This window comes from Ambystoma mexicanum, chromosome 4q (assembly GCF_040938575.1).
Source record: "Ambystoma mexicanum isolate Mex_15411 chromosome 4q, UKY_AmexF1_1, whole genome shotgun sequence".
NCBI lineage: Eukaryota > Metazoa > Chordata > Amphibia > Caudata > Ambystomatidae > Ambystoma > Ambystoma mexicanum.
This window is the reverse complement of record NC_090928.1, coordinates 624,736,890-624,761,522: the sequence shown is the minus strand read 5'-3', so window position 1 is coordinate 624,761,522 and position 24,633 is coordinate 624,736,890. Positions and strand designations below refer to the sequence as shown.

General features: G+C 46.8%; 1 protein-coding gene across 1 annotated transcript in view; it reads left to right on the top strand.

The window, feature by feature from the left end:
* The first annotated feature begins 4,571 nt into the window (after positions 1-4,571).
* Positions 4,572-24,633, top strand: part of SLC1A4 (solute carrier family 1 member 4) — a 267,158-nt gene continuing 247,096 nt past the window's right edge. Inside the window, exon 1 of the mRNA XM_069608167.1 lies at positions 4,572-5,229. Coding sequence (XP_069464268.1) covers positions 4,709-5,229 — 521 coding nt within the window. The 5' untranslated portion in view covers positions 4,572-4,708. The remainder of the gene's footprint in view (positions 5,230-24,633) is intronic.

Below are 24,633 nucleotides of genomic sequence, written 5' to 3'. Positions count from 1 at the left end.
TTTATTTTATTTTTTTCCCCTCCCTCCCAATCCCACTTACCTTCTGCTTCTTTTTCTTTTTCGGGAGCGGACGCGCTGGGAACACTTGTGTTCCCAGCGCGTCCGCTCCCAATGGCCGCCATGGAAAGGGAAAACGGACTCCGTTTTCCCTTTGCATGCCGGCCATTTTCTTGGTCTTTTTTTTTTTTTCTGTCCCGAAAGCCGCAGCGTTTCGGGTCAGAAAAAAATGCTTTAAGTGCCCCGGTCACGCACATAATGTGGGCCGGGGTACTAATAGCAATATGACCCTCGCAGCGGGGGCATTACCTGAGTCGGTAATGCCCCCGCCGCTCGGGTCATATTGCTTAAATTTGCACAGACCATAACTTGTGGCCTTTTATCTCTACCTATACTAGGAGTCCAGGTAGGTTCCAAGTTGAGAGGAGTCTGAGTTACCATGGATAACTTTCCTGCTGCTATACCAAAGACCCTGGGATCTCCCATAGTTTAATAAAGCCATGCATAATTTCACAGAAATCTCTGGTAAAAGTCGTGTCACCTGTCGCCATGGGTTGGGTACATTTTTCTTAGGTGGAGTAGGTAAACTAAGTTACTCGACCTACAGGTCTAGCAGAATTTTAAAGAATATGTGAGGCATGTAACCCATTGCTGCTACTTTCACTATTTTCTAATAATATGCAGAAATAAACCTCTTGGGTGTGCCCTGTGAGGGCTGAGATGTTTAAGTCCTTCTTTTCAGCACAATTCCATTGGCATTGGTGTAGAGTAATTATAGTTTTAGTTTCAGACTGCAGAGCCAGGTTTAGAGTGCCAAAATGCAATGAGATAAGAACTGGTGTATTATCTCACACCTGACATGGGCTAACTGAAGATGTCTTTAATCTTCTCACTGTGTTATACATGTGTGACCCGCAACTGCTCTTAGTCATCTATTGATAGAGGCATGCAGCTTGTTGTTATGCATGATGATTCCATACAAGCAGGAGACAGCATCACTTTAAGAAGAAAACATCTCTTATCCAAGATTTGTTTTTGTGCCCAAATCTAAGATAACCAATGGAAGCTCTGCTCTCTTGCATGCACACCTGGCGTGGGCTAATCGTGACCCACTGTGGTCCCAATCATTCAGGCCTACCAGACATACTGGCACCAGTAGTGTGGATTGGGACCAGACAGTCCCAACCCTCTTCCTGGGCACTAGCACACGTGACACGCAGGAGCCCGCGAAATATGTGGTTTCGTGGGAGGCTGCATGCCCAAATAGGGAATACCTGGGTTTCTCGACCTGGGGGAAGGCAAAGGGACAAAAAAGGCCATAGGGCAGAACAAAAGACTTTGTGGCACAGCCATTTTCGGCATTGGCCACAGTCGTAGGCAAAATGCGGTAAACACAGTAAACTGCTGTCACCAGTTCGTCCTAGGCACACTTGTACAAACATCCAAAAATACTTAGAGGGTGGTTAGGGCCATGAAACAAAAAGGACCCCTATGTGCTGTACTGTAAGGTACTTGGCACATAGATAAAATGTTACCAAGAAATTGCAACATAGTCGGAGACTAAGGGAAACATAGTTTCCCAGTACTGACAGCCTGAAGAACGTTTCAGTTTCCCCATAACAAATGAGCAAAAGCCCAGAGGAGTGCAGCTGAAGGCTGTGCTTCACTGGTAAAAGTCAGGTTAGGTAAGCCAAACAAAAGCAAAAAGTTTGGGGGTTCAGAAATAGAGGGAAAATTTCACTTAGGAAATCTTTCCTAACAACATGGAGTTCCCTGGATTGGGGAGCTGGATCCCAGTCCTGGTGAGACTCTTGTCAAATCCTGGATCAGGGAAGATCCGGCCCAATGTCAGCACTGCCCACATGGCAATTAGGCTGTGGCAGTGGGGTTCATTCTCAGGATCTCTCCAGAGCAAGGTAGAGAATAAACCCCAGCAGACCCCGGGACATAATTTTGCACCACATCGACGAGAACTATGAACCTTTTGGGGCTCAAGGGTACGTATTGCACTTCATTTTGATGGATTTGAGCCGGAGGCACGGACAACCACTTCCATGCATCTGCTACCACACACCACTCTCAAACACAATGCACAACATCTCTGCCATCAGAATGCAGCTAAGTCTAACCACAAAAATCCGGTCTAGCTGGACACATAACAAGTCTCCTGCACACACACACACTCCCGACTATCTCCCCGTACCCATTCACATACCTGCTCGACATGTGTATCTAACTGGGGCTTGACCATCCCCACCCAATTTTGTTTAAGCCAAAATGCACACCCGCATTCTAAACTTCACTGATAAATTTCCCATAACTTAGACTTCAGTAACCCCTGAGGGCGTCCACCTACAGTGCTTTGAGGCCATACCAATGGGATAAAGGCGCTATACAAATGACAAATTACATTACATAAATGCCCAGTAAAAAATGGCATGCCAAGACAGAAAACGTACCCAGACTGGCTGCAGCAATGCACTTCATTCTAGCCACGTAACACTTATCATGCAAACATTGTAAGTGTTGTTATGGCTAAATTGGACTACATTGTTGCAGCAAGTCTAGTTACACTTTATGCCTCTGGCATGGCCTTTTTTTACTGGACATCATGATTAAAGCAAACACGATATCATGTTTGCTTTAACATTGATGCACAGTAAGAAGAGAAGTTATTGTCCTTTAAAAGGGGCAGATGCAGCTGACTTGTTGAGCAGTGCATAAAAGTGGATGTGATAAACAACTACGGGCAGCTATTCACAGTGGCGTCGCTAGAGGGTGCCTGGGGGGGCGTGCCCCTCTGAAATCCTGGTACCCCCTTTGTGCCCCCCCCTGCCGAGCAGTGACCATGTTCTCTGTTTGTGGTGTTATTACAATGACACTCACTGAGGCAAATGTCTGCATATCACAAGGCAAATACTCTCATTTTGTCTCAAAGCTAGCAGTGATCTTGGTATGCACTCTGGCATCGGTATGAACATGAGCACGAGCCACTCCTCAGGTGTTCCTTCCCGGCTTCTGCACAGCGACTTCCATAGTGTGCAGAGCAGCTTGCAGCCCTTCCCATCAGAATGTAACGCACTAATGATGGGTCATTAATCACTGAATAGTTGTGTGTCTGAATTCTGATGCCAGGGGAGTTGCAGTGGGGTGTGGGTAGTTGGTGTGCACAAGCCTCTCTGCAGGAGTGTTTGTGACGTCACGGTTACCCTTTATAGGCAGCCCCCCACTTTTGTCTGTGGCCCCCCTACTTTTGTCTTTGGCCCCCTCTGTGCCCCTCCTAAATTTGATTCCTGGCGATGCAACTGGATATGCATGGTTTTACTGTTTCTTTCAGTCTTGATAGCAAATTTAAAACGCCGATTACCCGATTACATTTGTCATGCTCACAGTGGTGTGCATTCTGGTAATTGTATCTTGTAGAAAATCACTACAATCATACAATCACTTTTGGGCTTTTTAGAAGCCTAAAAGCCAGACAAGACTCCGCCCCTAGCCCCTCCCCATGCTCCGCCACTCTAGTCTTCTCCCATTGTGGAATGCCAGAGTTTTTACTTTCATTTCTAGCACTGTCCTAGTTAGTACGCACTGGCCCACCCGCGGGTGATGGCTTGTTGGGTTTCGGAGGTAACGTTTTGCGGTACTACATGGAACACAACGCCGGGGCCCGGCGAGGTTGTGACAGACCGCAGAGTAAAAGCTGGCAGGGTGGGTGGGTTTCTATGGGGCGTGATAAATCCTTTATGTGGGCGGATGTGATACCCTCGTGGGCGTGGTCAGTCAGACCGAAGTCCCGTTTGAGGCACTCATGGGCGGGGTTTGAGTCTTCTGTGGGCGTGTCTGGGATGCTCCCAGCTGGCAGAGGCCCCCCTATAGGAGGGTCTCTATCATAGCCTGTCCTGGGGACCCGCCTCCTTTGTGGAGCTCTGTGCTAGGGCGGAGCTGGGGTTGCATCAGAACTGCTCGCATTGTCCTGCCTGCTTTTCCCGGGAGCGACGAGCACTGGCTGCACGCAACCCCAAGGCACGCGATCCCTCACACGTTGGGGCAGGCTGCAGGCACCCTCTCCCTTCGGCTACACGGGGACTCCATATGCACCGGAAACCCTGACCTAGCTAGGGTGCTAACAGAGAGAGATCTGACGCAATAACTCCTTATAGATAACTCCTTATAGTCTTCTTGCCCGTCCCCACACAGCAAACCGTGCACAAGCTTAAACAATCTCTTCCAAGATCATGCACATCACGTCTTAGAGACCCCTGCATGGTCCATTGAAGAGGCCACCATACAGCCCCACCAAGAGGTCCCTTGCATACTCTGAGTAGGGTCCCTTGGGCATCTACTCAACTGGGTACCAGGCACATTCACTCAGACCAGAGCTTAGTACGGGGCACAACATCCTCCTGCACACCCTGCCTGATCGTTAGAGGGACTTCACATTTCCAGCGGGAAACACTACACTTTCCTCAGTGAGGTCCTGGCACATCGCCACAGACTGCCCTCTTGGACCTACAGGTCCACGGGACTCCCTGAGGAAAGATTACCAAAGTCCCTTTCCCTACACACTGCCCGCATATCCAACACCTCATCAGTGTCCTGCAGATTCCAGTAGAGAGACCCCTGCGCCTTCCTACATACACCGCACATCCCCGTGCACACCCCGCGGAAAGGCCACAGCAAGTGCCCCAAAAGAGCCCCTCGGGTGGCCCACATGGAGAAGAGCGAGATGAACGGCCACGCCGTCGGCGGCTCCTACAGTGCCGTCCGCGACGGGGCGAGCTCTACGGGTTCCAGGGGCGGCTGGCGGCGGGGCTGCCTGCACTTCCTCCGGAGGAACACCGTCGTGATCCTGACGGTGTCCGGGGTGCTGGCGGGCATGGGACTGGGCGCGGCGGTGCGCAGCATGCACCTGTCCCGGGCGCAGATGGCGCACTTCTCCTTCCCGGGGGAGCTGCTGCTGCGCATGCTGCGCATGATCATCCTGCCCCTGGTGGTGTGCAGCCTGGTCTCCGGCGCCGCCAGCCTCGACACCCGCTCCCTGGGCCGGCTGGGGGGCATCGCGGTGGCCTATTTCCTGTGCACCACCCTGCTGGCCTCGGCCCTGGCCATCGCCCTGGGGTTCATCATCCGACCCGGGGCGGGCGCCGAGGCGCTCAACTCCAACGCGCTGGGGCTGCAGGGCACGCTGCCCACGAGCAAGGAGACCATCGACTCGTTCCTGGACCTCGTCAGGTAACTCGACGTCTCATTGGCTGCCCGGGCCATGCTTTATTGAGTACAGTGCATGCTGGCCGCACCTGCTAGCAATTAATGGGCCATGCACACCGTAACTTTGGGTAAACGCGAGAACGTCACACGCGCTTTATCTCAGAGCAAAGAAGTGTTAATAAAAGAACATTCCCAATATTACCCACCTCCTGATTAACTTGAGTCTGTTTCTAATGCTTCTTATCTCCCCTGATACTGTATGTATCCTCTGGTCCTATTTTTATTATCTGTCCGTTTTGATTGTTTTCTGTGTCCGCTCTGAGGCCTCTGGGAATGTGGCGTAGTTTGTAAAAAAATCAAATTAAATTAAATAATAATAGTATGTTAGTTGGAAAATTAAGACGTAGCCTACAAAAAACCTTAATTATGGAGAAATACGATAGAGGAGAGCGCTGAAACAAAAGCAAGAGAGGGGAGGGACACGCCAAATATCTTCCATAGGGGGTTGAATACTTTCTTCCAGTCACTCCGTAATGGCTGAAGACTTCCACCATCCACATCTCTTGTCTCTGACTGCAGCAGTGTTTTATTAGACACAAGTAACATCTATAGTTCTGCCCCCAAACTGACGCGCGATTTTTCTCCAGCAAATTCTAACGGTTTGAGAGCAAATGTGTACAGGTGTTTTCGTACTAATGGTACTATGTTAATAAAACACCGGCCTGTGGACGCGTCTGCAACTCCTCCTCGTGGGAGGCCTTGGTAGGGATGGCCTGTGTGCAGTGGAATACCTGGGCACGAGCCACGTGGGCCAGCGACCGCCCTGCCGTAAACAGGTGTATCCCAATTCCCTAGGCTCTTATTTGCAAATCCTTCTTCTTAAACTTTTGTATTTAAATGAATGTGTTTTTGTATGCTACTAACTCCGACGTTGCCCCGAGTTAGCGTAGTAGGCAGCAAAACTAAATGCATTAATAACCCGCGTAGTTAACCGTGTTGTACATCACACATGATGCATCTGGCGCCTCATTACAGAAACTCTGCAGTGGTCAATTGCACTTTTTCACGGTACGAGCTATGCGTTAAAATAGCCCTAGCACAAATACATATTATTTTAATGCTTTTTTTTTTTAACCAAAGCAGTTACTAGCCCCTTTCCCTCTGTGCGCTTGCCAATACCGTGCAATAAAAGCACTGCACTGGTGCAGAGTTTCTGCAGCGATACCCTGGTGTACATGCAATAACTGCGCTGCTTTTCTTGCTTTGACAGATCACACAGGTGTGATTCAGGTGTGTTCTGGCAGGACCTGTAAGGATTTTAGTTCAGACAGGCGCGGGCGCCTGTTGGCAGGGAAAGAAGGAGGGTCTGAGTGCCTTTTTTTTTTTAAAGTGAGTGCTGCGTTACCCAGATGCTTTTTTGGGCTAAATGATGCATGTTTTGCTTTGGACGTCTCCAGGGGCTACCCAGTTTCCCTTCTCCCGGAAGTTCTCATATTATTGAAGCAGATGCAGATCTTGCCTTTAAAGGGAACACGCATCCGGCATGTTAAATGTTAAAGGTATTTGTACCGCGCGCGCACCATCACCAACGGAATTGGTCCCCAGGCGCTCTGGCGGATCTGTAAATGATAAGGGGGGGATTGGTTAGTAGGGTGAAGAGGGAGTAGGATAGTGAGAGGAGTGGTGTTCTGTTGGCAGCTTCAACTCAGTACAGCGGGTGCTGAGCTTTGGTGCGGGTATTGGATCGGTGTCAGTCCGCGTGTGCTGTTGCTCCGACTTATGTGTTGTTGCAGTGTTGTGAAGTGCGTGCGGCTTGTTGTGCGAGAGATGGTTGTGTGAGTTTTTTGAGTGAGATAAGTATGCAGAGTTTGAACTTATATTGGTTAGTGGGTTACATGACCTTTAGCATGCTACCATTCACAGTTTTGTCTAAGTGGGGCACTTGTTGGCCTTCACAATCCCATCAAGATGCGGCGCATGCCAGTGTTTAGAATTCTATCTAGGTGTGGGCATGCAACATTCACAGTCTTATCTAGATGCGGCGCAGGCTGGTGTTTAGAAATCTGTCTAGGTGTGGGCATGCTAACATTCATAACTTAATCTGGATGCTACACAGGCTGGTGTTCACAATTCTAAGTGTGGCACATGCTAACATTCAAGTTTCATCTAGGCACGGGCGTGCTATCCTTCAATCAATCCTATCTAGATGCAACGCAGGCCAATTGTCCACAATTCTAAGTGTGGCCTGTGCTAGTTTTCATGTTTCGCATAGGTGCGGGCATGCTAACATTCTAGGTCCTATCTAGATGTGACGCAGGCCAATATCCACAATTCCATCTAATTGTGGCCATGCTAATATTCACAATTCTATCTAAATGCGTCTGCCGGTCTGGATATGGTCCGTCCGGTACGTACGAGTGGGTGAATCATTTGAGGGATTTTGTCTGGGTCTAAGTATGTGATCAGTCTCTGGAGCCTTCCTTTTGTGGCTATTTTCCATGATATCTTATGCTCTGTCGAGTGGTTGGTTCTTTGGTTTGAGTGTTTGTCCAATTTGAGAGTGGCCGAGGTTGGAGTTATTTTCATCGTTGTTTTAATGTCTGCGCATTATAGTGCGTCTCCGTTGTGGTTACGCTGTGAAGAGCCATGATTTGAGGAGTTTCCTGAATGCTAGGTGGTTTGTTGTGTTCCGTATATTCTTAGGTAGGTCGTTCCAGTTTTTGGGTGCCTGGTGAGAGAAAGAGGATCCTCCGAGTTTTTTTCTGTTGTAGGGTTTTGGTTCCAGGCGTATGTCGGTGCTTGATCTTAGTGTTCTTGTCGGGTGATGTAGGCGTAGTTTGTCGCTTAGGAATTGGGTGCCTTGTTTGTGTATTGCTCTGTGTGTGATGCACATGGACTTGAACTTTATTCGCTGTTTTAGTGATAGCCAGTGTAGTATTTTTAGCGCAGGTGTGATGTGTTCTCTTCTGGGTAGCTTGAGGAGGAGTCTGGCTGCTGCATTTTGTATGTGTTGCAGTTTTTTTAGAAGTCGTTCGGGCATGCCCAGGTACAGGCTATTGGCATAGTCTACTCTGGACATGTTCAGAGCGATGATGGTAAGTGTTTTGTTGGCGAACGACAGGAACGGTTGGATCCTTTTTGCTGCTCGCAGGAGGAAGAAACATTTCTTGATTACCGAGTTTACTTGTGGCTCTAGAGTGAGGTTGTTATCCATCAGGACCCCTAGGTTTTTTACAGTTGATGATGGTTCTGGTGAGGTGCTGAGCTCTCTTGGCCAGGGGATGTAGTTGATGTCTCCTCCTTTTTTTGAAACAATCATTATCTCTGTTTTGCCTGGGTTGATTTTGAGATGGTTGAGGTTCATCCAGTTGAATATGTCACGAAGGCAATTCTCTAATGTGGTGTTTTCTTCTCGGGTATCTTGTATGTTGAAGATTATTTGAGTATCGTCGGCGTAGTTGTAGCATGTGAGGCCGCGTTTTTTGATGAGTTTGATGAATAGGTACATGTAGATGTTGAATAGAAGCGGGGAGAAGGATGATCCTTGTGGTACTCCGCACGTGGAGCCTCTGGGTTTGGATTTAAAAGGTTTCATCCATACTGTTTCTGTTCTGTTTGTTAGGAAGTATTTGATCCATAGTAGGGCGGTGTATGTTATCCCTAGTCCTTCTAATCTCTTTATGAGGATGGCGTGGTTGACAGTGTCAAAAGCTGCAGGCAGATCAAGGAGAATCAGGGCCGTGTGTGAGGAGGATGTGGAGTGGAAAGTTACATAGCTCCAGAGTTTGGGGTCTTGCTCGGAGTTGCTCCTGCCTCGCCTGGATGTGGGTGGAGAGAGTGGCCAGGGGCGTCTGCAGGTCGGGATGCGAGTGGACAGATGAATCAGTCTACTGAGGGTTGAACACTGGCTCTGATATGCAACTTATAAAGCTTTCTTAGGACCTAAATTACGCTGCCCCATTTTGTTCGGCTGGCAATCCGTATTCTGTACTTTTTGTTGTCTCTCTAGCTGATGTTTGATAGGCTGGAGGGCTTAGTCTAGGCTGGCATGTGTTATGTGCTTACCGCAGAGGTGTGACGGTCACGGGAAATGAGCGCCATGCATTCTTTTTTACTTTTACTGCCTTAGTTGTGAGATGTTCCCATGCTTGCTATGTCCATTTGGGGTGACATTCTAAGTAGGGCCGTCCTTAGTGCAGGGCAGGCCAGGCGACTGCCCAGGGCGCCATTCCCCCAGTGCGTCATTAACCCCCTGCCACGCCAGCTCAGGGGAGTCTTTCAAGGGATCCCCCGAGCTGCCGTAGTGGGAGAAGACTCAGCAAGGGCCCTTTTGTTATTAAATGTGGCGGGCGCATTTAATAACAATAGGGTGCTGATGCAATGCATAAATGATGCAATGCATGCTTCTTGAGAAGAATACCTCCCCAGGAACGAGGCGGTTTTCAGTAATTAACGACCAGGCGCTGGAGCGGGAAAGAGTTAGAAAAAATGTGGCGCTCCTGTCCCACCCCTCCCCCTGTTGACCAGGGTCACGCTGGGGCGGAGGGCGCCAATTCTGCCCAGGGCGCTGCTGCCGTTAAGGCCATCCCTGATTCCACGGTTGGTATTCAGGTGTACCTAAAGGTGTACCTCAAGGTTTTTTACAAACAGCGTAGCTGAGGAGGGATGGCAGAGGCGAGAACTGAAAAACAAAGTCAGTAATAACCCAGTGCCAAAAGGCTTGATCTCATTTAAGTGCCGTCAAGTTGAAATCCGCTCTGTGTCCCCCCTTTCCTTTAGAGCGGGCAGGCATTGAGACGATGCTGAGAATGGGAATGCAGATGGTAAGGAAGGTGTGGGTGTCATTGGTCTAGGGGTATGGCACTGTCAGATGAGTGGCTTTAACTGAAATGGCCTATTCTACTCTTGGTAATTAGCAGTTAGGGCAATCACTGGGGGGCCCACAAGTGAGCGGCTGGTTCATAGCTTAAGGTCTGATCTTTTATTTGCCGTTAATCGAGAAGCAGCAGAACCTGTCCTAGTTGTAGCTGAAATCTCCTGTAGCCGTGCAAATCCTGTCAAGGAAGGTTGTAAGTATGGGTGAGTTGAAGGCTCCCGATGAGCCTAGGGAGCTCAGTATACATTAAGGAAGGTACGGCAGGTATGGTCTTTGATGTGCTTCCATTCAGGCTAAGTCAAGGACTGTCGCATGGTTATTTTTCTAAGAAAAAGTATTGGGGATGGAGGGTCTCTGGGGACAATGTTCAGAAAGCATTGGACATGGCCCAAGGCAACCGCCTGAGGACAGTATGAGTGACATAGGGCCGCTCTGGGGGCAATGTGAACATTTGAGGCAATACGAGTGACATGTGCAAATTGGGCAAATTCTCGTGCAATGCGAGTGACCTAGAATCTGGGGCAATGGGGGCATTTGGGTTGATTTGAGTGATATGGGGAAAGCACATTTGGGTATTTGATGCAGCTTCCCTCCCCCTCCAATTATATTCTTGCCCTTGCTTTCCTTTCCGGCAGACTAAGATCTTGCTTCCCTAAAATTGGGTGCAATATGCCACGTACAAGGATCTTTGTGTTGACATTACTGTGGTGGCTATTTGGCACAGTACAAATGCATAGTAACATAACATCATTGGTGGGTTCCAGACTATTCCTGTATACAGTACAGACGTATGGCACATATCTCCCTACCTACCAAGTTTGCTGCGCACCCATCTCTGCCTTTCACACATTTTAATGAATACAGTCTGCACAGGGAGCTTCAGGAATAATTTTGCACCTCAGATGGCTACCTATTACTTTACTTTGAAAACCTACTTGTAGCCCCTGTTTTCCGGCACTGCTGCATGCCAGGGTGGGCACCTCCCTCACCCCAGACCGGGACAGTCCCCACAGGAAACACCAGCCCCAGGCCAGCTGGATAGGTATGGGCGATGCATCTGTAAAATAAATTTGCTGTTAACAGGAGATGGGCTGCACCCTGAGTTCTTAACCGTATTAACTGACCGTAGAGACATAAAGATGGATTTTATAGGTATCCCAACGTGGACCCCTCTTTATTTATATAAACTCCTATTCTAATATTAAACATTTCTATTCCCTTTCTTATATTCCCTAGCTCGAGTTCTCTCTAAAATGGGGAATCTTCTCCGTCAGCCCACACTTCATGGCAGGGGTCACAGGGAGACCCATATGGTAGGACTGACGCAACAGTACCCCAGCCTAATTCCAGGTGCCAACTACTGAAGCGTAAGACCAGAGGATGACCTTGGTGGCTGTTCCCACCATCCTAGACAGCCTCAGCCAGGCTTCCACTACCTCATCCCAGGGTTCTTACCCCCTCTAACATCTTTCCCCCTACTCCCTTATATATTCTCTATACATACACCTACTTAACATCTAGCCTACATTTCCCCAGAAGATCTCCCCATCATTTTATAAATATATACACTATTCCACTTAACATTTAAACTACATTTAAATATATATACGTAGCGGTTCCATGTCATTTCATCGCAGGATGTTTTTTTACGGGGTTTTTTACCGCAATTTTTTTTACCGAAAAAAACAATCACATTTTTTTGTAATTTATTTTGGAGGGGATCCCCCTCATTTTCCAAAAAATTCGATGAAAAAATTTGATGGGTTTTTTCGGAAATAAATGTGCAGTAAAAAACCCTGCAAAAAAACATCCCGCGATGAAAGGACGTCATACCACATAGTTATACATAAAGAAAAAAAACAACATAAGAAACAAATAGAACTTTATGTCACAATGTCAGTGACTGCTGTAGTCACTCACCTCCTTACCCTTCTTTACAGGCTATCTCTGCAGGGGCTTTTTTCTCCTGATGATCTGGGTACTGGATGATCCGATGCCTGATGTAATTAGGTCTTGGCCCCACAGCAATATTTTTTTTGGGTTGCCTCATCCAACACGTGGGGCCACCCGACAAAAGGCACGTGGCCCGCACTTCTAATGTCCTATGGTTGCCCCCTTTCCCAGAAGAGGCTCGCCCACACCACTGTTGTGACCCGTTGCCATGTGTCGTTCCTGGCGGGCCCATGCTCGACATCAACACCACAACCCGCAACTTTCAAGATCTTCAGAGTGTCATCCATATGCTGAAGGGGTCTTCCACATCACCTCATGCACCGCAGTGCCATGTTCATTCCATGTGGCGTGTCGGTTGGCATGGGGACGTCGCCCTGCCCGCTGACCATTTTTAGTCCAGGCAGCGTCCCCATTACCATGGGGGCACCACCATTCTTACCACTGCGCCCGCTGAAGTATTCACAGCCCGCCTGCTCGGCATTGGGTCTGAGGGATGCAGGCCAAAAGCAAAGAGGTGATGACTGGAAGGTTTAGAATGAATCTTAACCTCTGGCATTGCTCTGGGCAACCCTCCAGCAGTGATCGAAGTGTACGAAAAGAAGTAGTGGAACTATGTTCCCTACTGGTCAGCACTGCTCTCCACAAACCCCATCGCCACGGCCCCTCCATGCACAATGCAAATCCCAAAACACACGCGCCTGCTGTTTAAGGGAACGTCCACTGCAGTGCAAACCTAATTAAAAGAAGTATAGGAGCACCGCTCCCGACCGCTCCCACCCACTTCGACCACTGCCCTCCAGGCCATCGTTCTTCGCCTGCCAAGCCATTACAGAAAGAGAAAGACCATATGCAAATCAGGCTTGGTCCCACCCATCCCTTTTTTGGTTATAGTCTGTCTCCCTATGTGAGAGAGGGTATGCCTAGGCGTGGGTCCCTTGCTCGCTACGCCATTGGGAACCCAGCTGCACCTCACTGAAGCGGCCCAACAAGGCTGAAACATGTCTGAGGTTGCTTGTGTTTCTGTGCAGAGGGGACCTGGCCTAGCAGTTTGGGCTGGGCTGCTCCCATTGGTGGCAGTACCTGACTGATTTGCATATGGCTGGACCCCTTTTACAATGGCGTAGACAGGCTAAAAAACAGTTGTGTGGAAGGTTGCTTAGCAGTGCCAGTGGTTCAGATAATTCAAAACGTTTCCCCCATCACTTTTTTGGTTATTGAGCGATGCAGGGGGCAGACCGCTCTGCTTCACCACTGCTGCCTCACAGCAGCAACCCAGGCATTTATTCGCCCGGGCTGCTATGACGAGGCAGCCCAGGATATAAGCACTACTCTCTCTCAAGGTAGCTTGGGACTTGTCTTCATAGGTCTGCCCTCTAGGACGTAGCAGACTTCTCTGCACTACACATCCCAGGCTGCCTGGCATACGCGACCCGGGAGGAAGTCCAAACAGGGCCCACCTCGCCAGCCACGAGGTGGGCCAACACAGGGGAATGGCCGGGTTGGCAGGTTTTGGTCACCCCCACATGCAGCCGGACTAGGCACCAGCGTACACACTACCCAGACCCCCTGGGTGCCCAGACTGCTTTGGGCACACAGCCCAGTGTCACGGTTCGGCACGGCATAGAAACTGTCTGTGGGCCCTCAGGGTGATGGGAGGGGCGCTGGAGGCTGCAGCATCCCAGGGGGTTGCTTGTCTCTTCTCCTGCTGTTTTTATTTCTTTTATTTCCATTTTCTTCATTTTCTCCATTCCTTCACTCTTCCACCATTTTTTCAAACTGCCTCTCTTTTTTCAAATGTTCTAAAGTCTTTTCTCCCCTGCCCATCCCATTCCTGGGCAGGTGAGTTCTGTCCCTTTGTTTCTTTTCTTTATCTTATCTTTCCAACATTTGATTAATCCCCATGGTGGGCTGGATGAGTTAGTCCACAACACTTGACACACGCATAAAGAAAACACACACAGAGTACATAAAGTAAAGTACTTTAATCACCCATGCGTCTGTGTCTTTCTGTGGGTTTTCCCTTGGGTAATACATATGTAGCTCTGTCTAGCTGGGCCCCATTTGGGCCAAGGGCTACATACTCCCAAGTAAGGCAATACCCTGTCTCACTGTGAACTAAAATAAAGTCTTGTATGGCATGACATGGAACAAACTCTTAATAATAACCCCTTTTACATCAATATTACCGTACTAGTTTGACCTCTCCATTCCCTTTCTCTGACAAAACATTCTTCCCCTGATGTATCTCTCATCCCTGTGTTTTAGCATTTCCACTTTCCCCCTGCTCATTTTTTTTACTCCAACAATCTATGGTCGGGATACCCCTGGTGAGGATACAGTATGCCATTCCACATACAAGCTAAGGCACTCTGAAACGACTACAGTGGTGATTTTACAGTGGCAGTTAAGCTGTTAACTCTCTGATGACTCTCTGATGGCTGTTTAAAAATAACTCTGGCAGGTCCTATAAAGCACACAGTTTGATGTTACTGCATGATAGAGCTATCTCAAACAGATTCTTTGGCAGTATGTTTCAGATGGGAAAGGGCAGGTATTGGATGGCTGGCCATAGAGTTTAGCATGGCCATGGGCTGTCAGTATGTGGTTAAATAATCAAATAACATCCACAGGCTGCATCTCCCTTCTTATTTCCTATCTCCCTTCAACAGTGGTCGAAGTGTACGAAAAGAAGCAGTGGAACTATGTTCCCTGCTGGCCTACCCCCAAATCCCATCACCACTCCTCCTCCCACACACAATACAAATCCCCAAACACATGCACCTGCCGTTTAAGGGAACGTTCAGTTTAGTGCACTGAAAGTGCAAGTTTCAACTTCTTCCTACGCTTTCATTTTAATATGAAACCAATCCGGAACGGTTTAAAAAGAAAAAGTATAGGAACAGTAAAACATTAATAAAAAAAAGTAGAGGGGCACCGCTCCCGGCCGTTCCCGCTCACTTCGACCACTGCCCTTCAATCTGAACTCTAATACAATAGGTTTGGTTTATAGCTGCAGTGGTGCTCGCATACCTTCTAAGAACTAAAACGAACAAAAAGTTAACTATTTGATAAATCTCCTGGTAACGTTGTTAAAGGGACGTTATGATTACAAGTAAAACCGAATAATCTCAGAAATTTGCCATTTATGGTTAGCTAAGCAACCATAACTTGCGACACCACCGTGCACTGCTAATACTTACACCCAGGACATCAAAGATGATATCACAAATGTGGACAATCTGGACACTACCCATGGCTACAGGCTATACCTCAGCCCTCAAAGGTTTATCACTATTTTTTGTACCTACATTATGACACTTTTCAAACAATAAAACACAGACATATTTGCAAATCCATGCTTTCAGGTCCTTGCCAATGCTTCTTACACGAGTTTGCTGCAAATCCGCCCATGTTTTATTTTTTTCAAAGGTGTTACATTGTATGTACATACAATAGTCATATAACTTAACCCCCCCTTTGACAAATCCCATTCAGCCTTTGCACAAACATTCAAGGTAGGGTCTATAATCTTTCTGAAAGCCTTTGTCCACATTCGTCAAAAGGCAACAAAGTTATAAGCCATCTAAAAATGTTGAGACCCCCCTCTAATTTAGCCCCCTCTTGACAAAATCAAACTTTGAATAAAAACATTTATATCTAGATCTAAAATCTTTTTACAAACTTTTGTGCAGATTCGTCAAATGGCACCACATTTATAAGCCTTTTGCAATATTTTGAGACCATGCCCCTCTAATTGTATTCCCTCTTGACAAAACAGCACCACACTTTCCAAAACCATTCAGAATCAGGTCTAGAATGAAATTCCAAAATGTCATGCAGTTTCATTGAGTGGCACCAAAGTTATAATCCATCCAAAAACTGCTTTTCACCAACCCTGTAATGCACAAATAAGCATAGATGCCCGGACTGTTTGCGGACATCCCATCTTCATTACCCCTCACCTCCTCTGAGATTGTTTGATAAGTTTGACAAGTGCAATGTTGCGTTTTGTAATATGTTTTTACTGCAATGTTCGCGGACTATGAGCACTGTTTCCAAATCCAATTTGGCTGGCGTTTCTAAAAATCTGACGCACCTCACGCTTTTCACCATACAATCAGTGGACGCGTCCGATGTCCGTGGACATAACGCTGCGCTCTGAGCCAATTGGATGCCCAATCAGTGATGTCATCCATCAATGGCATTTGTGATGTCATCTTTTCTGTCCTGGGTGTTAGTCTTAGCAGTGCATGGTGGTTGGGCGAGTTATAGTTGCTTAGCTTACCATAACTGGCGAATGTCTAGTATGTGATGGGTTTCCGAAAAGCCTCGTGACCAGGATTGGACCAGTGTCAGGGGAATAAGGAAGTGCAGCATGCAGGGATAAGCAGTGCAATGAAACAAACTGTAATTCTGAAGTAAAGTGGTTATCCCGAAATGTTTTATCTGTATCAATTATCACATGATCGAGCATTAGCCTGCGGCCTACAGGCTGCAATATACAATACCCGTCTCTTAAGGGTGATTGCAGGAACCAGGGCCATGTCGGGGCTGGGCATGGAAACAGTCAGCGGCTTTAATCCTCAAAACACTACATTGGCACTTAAGCAAAGGCCATTTGAGCACTTTATTTGCTCAGCTATTACCTTGAATTAAAGCTCACTTTCAGCTAACAGTCTCAGTCTGTAGTTGGGCGGTACACAGCGTACAGAGTACTCCTTGAAACTTCACTTACAAGCTGCCAAGTCATGACCCCCTTGATATTGTTTGGTAATTGGCTTGTGGAACCTGCACCCCCTTGATCTGTATGTAGGTGCTTAGTTGTGGGAAATTTGCTTCATCTCCAAACATGCTTGGGGGCAACACCTACACGCCTGCATTAGTTTCCTCTGGTGGGAGAGGAACGGGGACTATCACTCAGGGCTGGGGTCTCATTGTTAGACGTCACTGCACTTATGCGAGGATGCAAGTAGGTGAGTTGCACTAGTACAGCCGTAGAGCTTGAACACCCAGGCATCGTACCTACCATTCCATGGAATTATTACTCCTTGTAGCTTTTATCCCATGGTTTCAACGACGGAAATGACTTGGAGGTAATTTACTTCAAAGTGATTACTTCGAAATGACTAGGGGTAAAAAAGGGGTGGGTATGGATTTGGGTAGGCGTAGTAGTGAAGGGGAAGCAGGGTGTTGGGGGGCAAATTAAAAAAAAAACATTGAAGAAAATGTTTTCCGCGCGAAATGACTTGGAGCCCTAAAAGGATGAATGGTTTACTTTTATTAAAGGCACCAATGAGAAGCTCAGGGCTCAAAGTAAACTGTGTTAAACCCCAAAAATATTATGCCTTTCTGTTTGAAAAGGACATATCTTATGCGGAGGATAACTGAATTATTGTCCCAACTTCCCACCTAGACCAAATTGTGTGCTTCAAAGTCATGACAAATGGTAGGAGTTGCTGTAAAAGTATCAACACAACCACAACATATGTAACACATTGGGCAGATCACTTTATCTTTCTGTAGCTCAGTTCCAGCATCAGTAAAAAGTCGAGTTTTATTTTTAAAGTACGTTGAGAATCAGAATTAATTGCTACTGTATGTACTTTTAAAATTGTATTTGTTTTGTAAACTGCTAACTTACAAGTGGCTTGAAAGCACCAGGGGTGTGGTTATACAGAGGTGCTGAAAGGTTAGTGCAGTCAAACAATTGTGGTACCGTGCAGAGTATTGTACATTCTTATTTGACGACAGATCATAAAAATAACCAAAACATATACAAAAATATAGAGGTCAACAGGTAGATCCTGGGTGGTTCCAAAGTGCAGTCTCTCCAGTGTGTCCAGTCTCATTGTTGTAATCTGGAGATGAGTCTCAATGATCAATATAACACAGATGACTGATAAGAAATCCAATCCGGCCTGAAGATTTGCCCCTGCCGCCAGGGGAGTTGCTAGGTCTGGAAAAGACCCGGGGCTAAGCTGATGTCAGAAATGTTGGGACTGGGGGCTAGCTAGTCTTTTGGCTGTAGCTCCTGAGATTCTATCCGGGGCTACAACCAAAAGATCAGGGGCTATAGCCCCCTTAGCCCCCCCTAGCAACGCCCCTGCCTGCCGCTCTAGATTGTTTGTCATCCTGAATCGAACAGACTGATTTTAGTGTTCTCTTTAGCGTGTTATAGTTGGGTTCAGTTGTCATGAAGGTGTGTAGACTGTCCGCATTGTTGTGGTAGCAACCACAGAGGTTTTCTCGCCTTATCTTAGACTTTTAAACTCACCCAAGGCCCCAAAGATCCTAGCCTGTGAATAAGGGGATCAGTAAGACTCTGAGGTATTTAGTGCCTCTGTTAGGCAGGTATCTGTGGGTCAAGCACAGAACGTTTAGATGGATTTTGGCATCCAGGTCAGGCGTGATCAGTTCTCGCTTGCAGAGGCTCAAGATGTGTCTGGCAGCACAGGTTTGGAAGAGCCTTAGTTGTCGCGTTTGTTTGTTTTTTGGCTTATTTACATAGAGTTGCATTAGTCAAGGGTAGACAAGACAAGTGCCCCTTCAGCTTTATCTTCTAGGCCATTTACAAGTGAGGATTAATTTTCTGTAGGATTTGAAGCTTGAAATGTGCTTTGTATGAAAGGTCTTCAATTTGTGGGTTGCTAGACATCTCAGTGTCACAAAGACATTTGGAAAGTGTTGTAGTGGTTGCCTAGGAAGTCTAATAATTGAAAGGGGAGGGTGTAGGTGTTGGGAAAACCAAACACAATGTGTTCCTTCCATTTATGAATTAAGACGAAGGTTATTTAAGCATAGCTACTTCTAGATTGCATCAAGGCCGTTCGGGATTTTGTTAAGAGAGCAACATTTCTGTGTATGTTAAAGGCTATTTGCATGCTGTTGGCATAGAACTGAAAACTGGCAAAGAATTGGTTCAAGATGGCTGCCACACATATGACTTATGCATTAAACAGGGGGAGAGTGTAGATCTGTGGACAGCTAGATTAAATCTAGATAGAGAAACTCTGAACTCTCTCACTTTAACGTAGGCGGTAAGATCATCAATGAATGTGAAGATCCATTTTAGGGAATGTTCTTTGCCTATTCCGAAGAATGAGTTGCATACGAAGCAGATGTCAGGTTCCACAGTTTTGATGTTGTCTTTAATAAAGAGTGCAGGACAAAAGGAGCTGTCCCCTCAAGAGCTTCAAGCCCCTTGACGAGCGTACAGGTTTGTCTTGGAGATGAGGGACCGGCGCCTGAGGAAACAAGCAGGTTCTCTGCATGGATGCAGGGGGGTACTGAGGAATTGTGACTATTCCATAGTGAAGCTGATCAGCGCCATCTGAATTTTATCATTCAAAGCTTGGGATAGTTTGTCCGAAAGATCACAAGTGGTTGGGGTCAATTGGCTATTTGTGATGGTGTGCTCGATTCTTTTCCGTTTTTTACTATTTCGGTTAATCTATTAGTGAAAGAACGGACTCTGTTTTGGCGTAAACTTTTTTCTTTCTTTTCCAGGTGAGATTATCTGCAGTAGCATGGGATTGCCTCCTTCTATGTTCTAGGGTTTTTCTTTGATGGTTGAGCTTGTCATTTAACCATTTGTTTGTTCTCTTCTGTGGTGACATGGATATTGTTTGAGCGCTTGATGCTAGGGTGTCTAGTGATCTAGTGAGTTCTTGGCTCAATGCATCACAAGGCACCAGATCCTTGGCCAGAGTCTGCTATGGCTGAGGAGATGAGTTTATTGAAATCTAGCTCCATTATCTTCTGTTGAGGTCTGATGGTGCTAATGGTCTTTTGGTGGATGTGGGCCTTAAGTGGGCGGTGCTCATGGTCAATAGGTAATTTTACCCGGGGACAGTGCTGCGTTATGCTAGAGGTATATTGAAATAACTAATTACATAAGTGTCGTGCCCAGCTCTGCGAGTGGAAGCCTTAACCAAACTGAAAAGGCCCAGGCCATCCAGTAGCAGCTTGAACTGGTTTGCTTGTTTGTTATTCGGGAGTCATTATAGCTGGAGATATGTGGCCATATCTAGGTCATGGCTTCCTTATAGACTCTTGAGCCGTTAACCATATAGCATGTTATAGAAGGGTTATTGCCAGTAATACACTTCCAAATGAATGTAACTAGGGCATATTGTTGAGTGGAAGTGGTTACTGAGTACCAGTCTGGATATATTGGAGCTACTCCCCCACCAGATGTGTTCTGTCTGTTATTGATAAGGATTTGACCTTTGTCTGGCAGTAGGCTGCCCAGGCACGCAGTGACATTTACTAAAAACCTTGTCTTGGTAATGGCTGATAGGTTCATTTGGTAGTCCCCAATACAGATGTCCATATTTGCTACACTTTTCACAGCACATCTGTCATTTATGGTGCCCAGTAGGATTGAGATGTATTCTTTCTATGCTTTGATAGCGCTCAGTGATTGAAGTGATGTTGGTATCATTTTCCGTTTGATTCTAGCAATTGTGTGAGGGTTTCCTTATTCTCTGTGGTGTAATTGACCGGGGTAGGTGACTGCCGATCCCAGCAATGGCGAATGGGCAGTGAAACGGGAGATGTTGTATCTTTTGGGGCTGATCCAATTGAGGCTGTTGGTCGTGTTGGCGAGGTTAAGCTCACTGCCTCTAATCCTTTCACCAGCCAGGTTGGTTGCCTTTTGCTAGTATGTGTTGGGGTTGGGGAGGAGGTTTGCCCTCAGTTTGACGACGTTAGGCATGCTGATTGATAGTTCTAACATGTTGGCATGCTTGATCTGAAACATTCTGATTCCTTTATCATATATGTTGGTGTGCCATGTGGTGACCTTATGCGAAAATAAACGTACACTAACTACATCAGACCTAAGAACAAAATAATAAAAAATGCAAAAAATGTGTTCTCCTTTTTTCTCTCATTCCAAAATATTATTAAACCACATATCCTTTCTTACTCCACACATATCCAACTTTTTAATTCACATTCAGTCCTCTCAAACTCCACTTACTCCAAAAGAACAGGTCTGTTTAAAAAAAGGTTATTAATACACGTTTGAACTTTTGTGAACATATAGTTACTCTTGTGACGTTTACCTATTTACAAAAACATCTTTGACACACCCACAACTTCTGGACACGCTCTTAGAAAAGCCTACTTTTGCTGTTCCATTACCCCTTTAAATTCCCATAATGCTACATGCATATGTTAAAGAGTAAAGTAAGCAACAATAAGGCACACCTCTCAAAGTAAACGACAATTTATCCCAGAGAAAATGCTTTTTGAATCTAATCCTAAATCTTGGGGTATATTACATTAATCCCTGATATCTTTTAAACAAAGCAACGTTTGACATTCAGATAGCTGCCCAAATATTTGCATATTACTCTGTTTTCAGAGTCCACCAGATTGGTCATAAAAAGCGACTGGCAAGAATGGATTGTTGCAAAGAGGGACCTACTTACTTGACAAAGGCATTGTCCAGGAAGGTGTAATATTGTACCAGCAAAACAAAAGAGTGATGGCTGCAAGGTTTTGAATCAATCGTAACCTTTGGCATTGCTCTGGGCAACCCTCCAGACCATCCATTGTTCTTTGCCTGCCAAGCCATTTGTTTTGCAAAAGTCACCCTGAGTGGGACGGGAATGCCCTGACGTGGACCCTGTGTCGGCTGGTCCTAGAGACCCAAGCTTATCCTCACTGATGAGACCCAACTCGGCCGAAACATGTTTGGGGATGCTAGCGGTCTCGTGCAGAAGGGATGTGACCAAGCAGTTCGGGCTGGACTGCCCCTTTTGGGGTGGGACAAAGCCTGATTTGCATATGGTCTTTCTCCTTTTGTAATGGCTTTGCAGGCAAAGAATGATGGTCTGTAGGGCTGCACAGACCCATGCCAGAGGTTTGGATTAATTCCAAACCTTTCAGCCATCACCCCTTTTGTTATGAGAAAGTCACCCTGAGTGGGACTGGTATGCCCAGACGTGAGTCCTGTGCCTGCTGGGCCTAGAGACCCAAGCTACTCCTCACTGATGAGGCCCAACCAGGCTGAACATTTTTTTGGGAATACTTGGGGTCTCCTGCAGAAGGGATGTTAACAAGCAGTTTGGGCTGGATTGCCCCTTTTGGGGTGGGACCAAGCCTGATTTGCACATGGTCTTTCCCTTTTTGTAATGGCGTGGCAGGCAAAGAACGGTGGTCTGGAGGGTTGCCTAGAGCAATGCCAGAGGTTAGGATTAAATTGTTTTGCTTTATATTGTACCAAACAGTGCATCAACCAACCTGCACCGTGTTTAGCCGACGCTCCTCCGTAGTCTCTGGGTGGCCCCTGCCGAGGTGAAGGCCTGCCGTTGTCACCACTGCAACCCGTGGCCTTTCATTTGGAGTGGACACTCGCCTCGGGGGACACCCTCCCATGCTCACTGCCATTCAGCTGTACCTTGGGTCTTTTTTGGGCACGCCCTTATCTTGGGGTGCCTGCCCAAGATCACTGTCGCACCCGCTGCCAATATGCCATCTTCTGGGTAGCCCCTTAGCCTGGGGGTGCCACCCATGTCACCTTCCCGCCCCACCATCTACACTTCAGGCAGCATCCCTGTTGTCATGATGATGCCACTGTGGGCCCGGAAGGACCTTTGCTGCTGTGTCCACCACGCCGGCCATGAGGTGGGCCATCACAGGGCACAGCCACGTTGCCCGGTTTGGGCTGCCCCCTACGTGATTCGGACTTGGCAGCTCATTGGTTTTTCAGGCCGGCAAAACACTGAGCACACAGCCTGGGCCCTTTACCGTGGATAGGCCCATTGGTCTGGCACCCAGGTGGTCCAACAGCTACCCTGGCCATGTGGGTACCCGACTAATCCTACCAAGTAACGCACGAGCTTCATGGTAATGATACTCGGTCGTCCAGCACATGCAGCCTACGTATGTTAAGTCTTTAGGCCCTGGGTGCGGGGGAGGCGCTCAAGGCTGCAGCCCCTCTGGAGAATTGTCTCATTTCCTGTCTTTCCCTTTTCGGTCTCTCTCTCCTTCTCTGATTTCTTTCTTTCTCCTTTTTCAACCTTTCTCAAACGGTTTTGTTATTTCCAGACCTCTTCCCTGCCCATTCTTGGGCAGGAGAGTTCTGGCCTTATTTGTTTTTCTTTCCTTTTCTCTTCAACATTCCATCCAACCCCATGGAGGATTATTTCGGCACTCGCACACACACACGAAATAAAATATTTTATTAACAAAACCCTGGTCTCTGCGTCTTTATTTCTAGGTTTCCCTTAGGGGGCAAGCATGTAGCCTTCTCTAGCGGCGCACTTTTTGGGCCACGGGGGCACTACAAATGGTACTGGCCTAGAAACATTTCACCATGCAACATAAGTAGGGGATAGCCTCGAACCTGTCCTGTTATCATGAGATTTCAAGCAGGTGCAGAAGCCTAATAGGCAAATCTTTGCAATATATGCAAGAATACCGACATAACGTTAAAAACCCGATGGGAGGGCCTAGTTTAACACTCACTGGAAACATAATAAGATTTTATCCCTAAAGAGTCAAACAATATTCCAGTTATAACCTTATTCTTGGCAACGCAATTCTTCTTCAAAGTCTGCATACAGATCACTGCTATCTTTATGAAGAGCCCTACTGCATTCTATTCTGCAGTATTTTAACAGCTCCTAGATGATTAGAAATAGACATTTCATCACCAACTGCTGCACGACACCACATTTCTAGAAACGTTAACTTTGCCACATTTCACTGTGGTGGATTATCTGCAACAATTCACCAAGAAAAGATTTGCTGCATTGTTTTCAGACCGGGTTTGGTAACTTACTTTGTTAGTCAGTTTTTGACGGTCTTCTGATTTTGACAAATTAAGGACCGTAATTAGGTTATATGACTCGACAGCAGTGGTCGAAGTGGTCAGGAGCGATAGGGAGCGGTGCTGCTCTACTTTTTTAAATTAAGTTTTACTATTCCCATATTATTATTTTAAAAAGAAACCGTTCCGGAATGGTTTAGTTTCAAAATACAAGTGTAGTAAGAAGTTGAAACTTGCACTTTCAGAGCACTGCACTGAACATTCCCTGAAATTCCAAGCACATTTGTTTGGGGGTTTGTATTGTGTGCGGGAGGGGGCGGGGTGATGGGGTTTGTGGGGAGTCGGGGCAGGCCAGTAGGGAACATAGTTCCACTGCTTCTTTTCGTACACTTCGACCACTGCTCGACGGCCTTGGACACTCTTGACCATCAGCTATTCCGTGATTGTTTCAATGTGACGTTAATAACAGTGGATTTGTTCTCACCTGTGTCACAGTCGCCATATTCAATCGACTGCTCTACTCCCTTCCAAGTATTCCTCACAGCTTATGGACTTCAGTGTTCTACGGCTCTTTTCTCTGTTGTTTCATCTTTGTTTTCTCATTGGTGCATTTTGTTGCCATGTTTAGATTATATATATGTATACATATGCTGACGTCAAAATGCATATGGATTGTAACTTGGATGCAGTATCAGAAGATCTTCCCCTTCGTCTCTCAGCTACTAACGGTTGGACCTGCCACAATCACAAGTGAACGTTGGTATAAGAGATGCTCGCCCTATGTATCCCAACGAGTGAGCTTGCGCCCACATTCCGG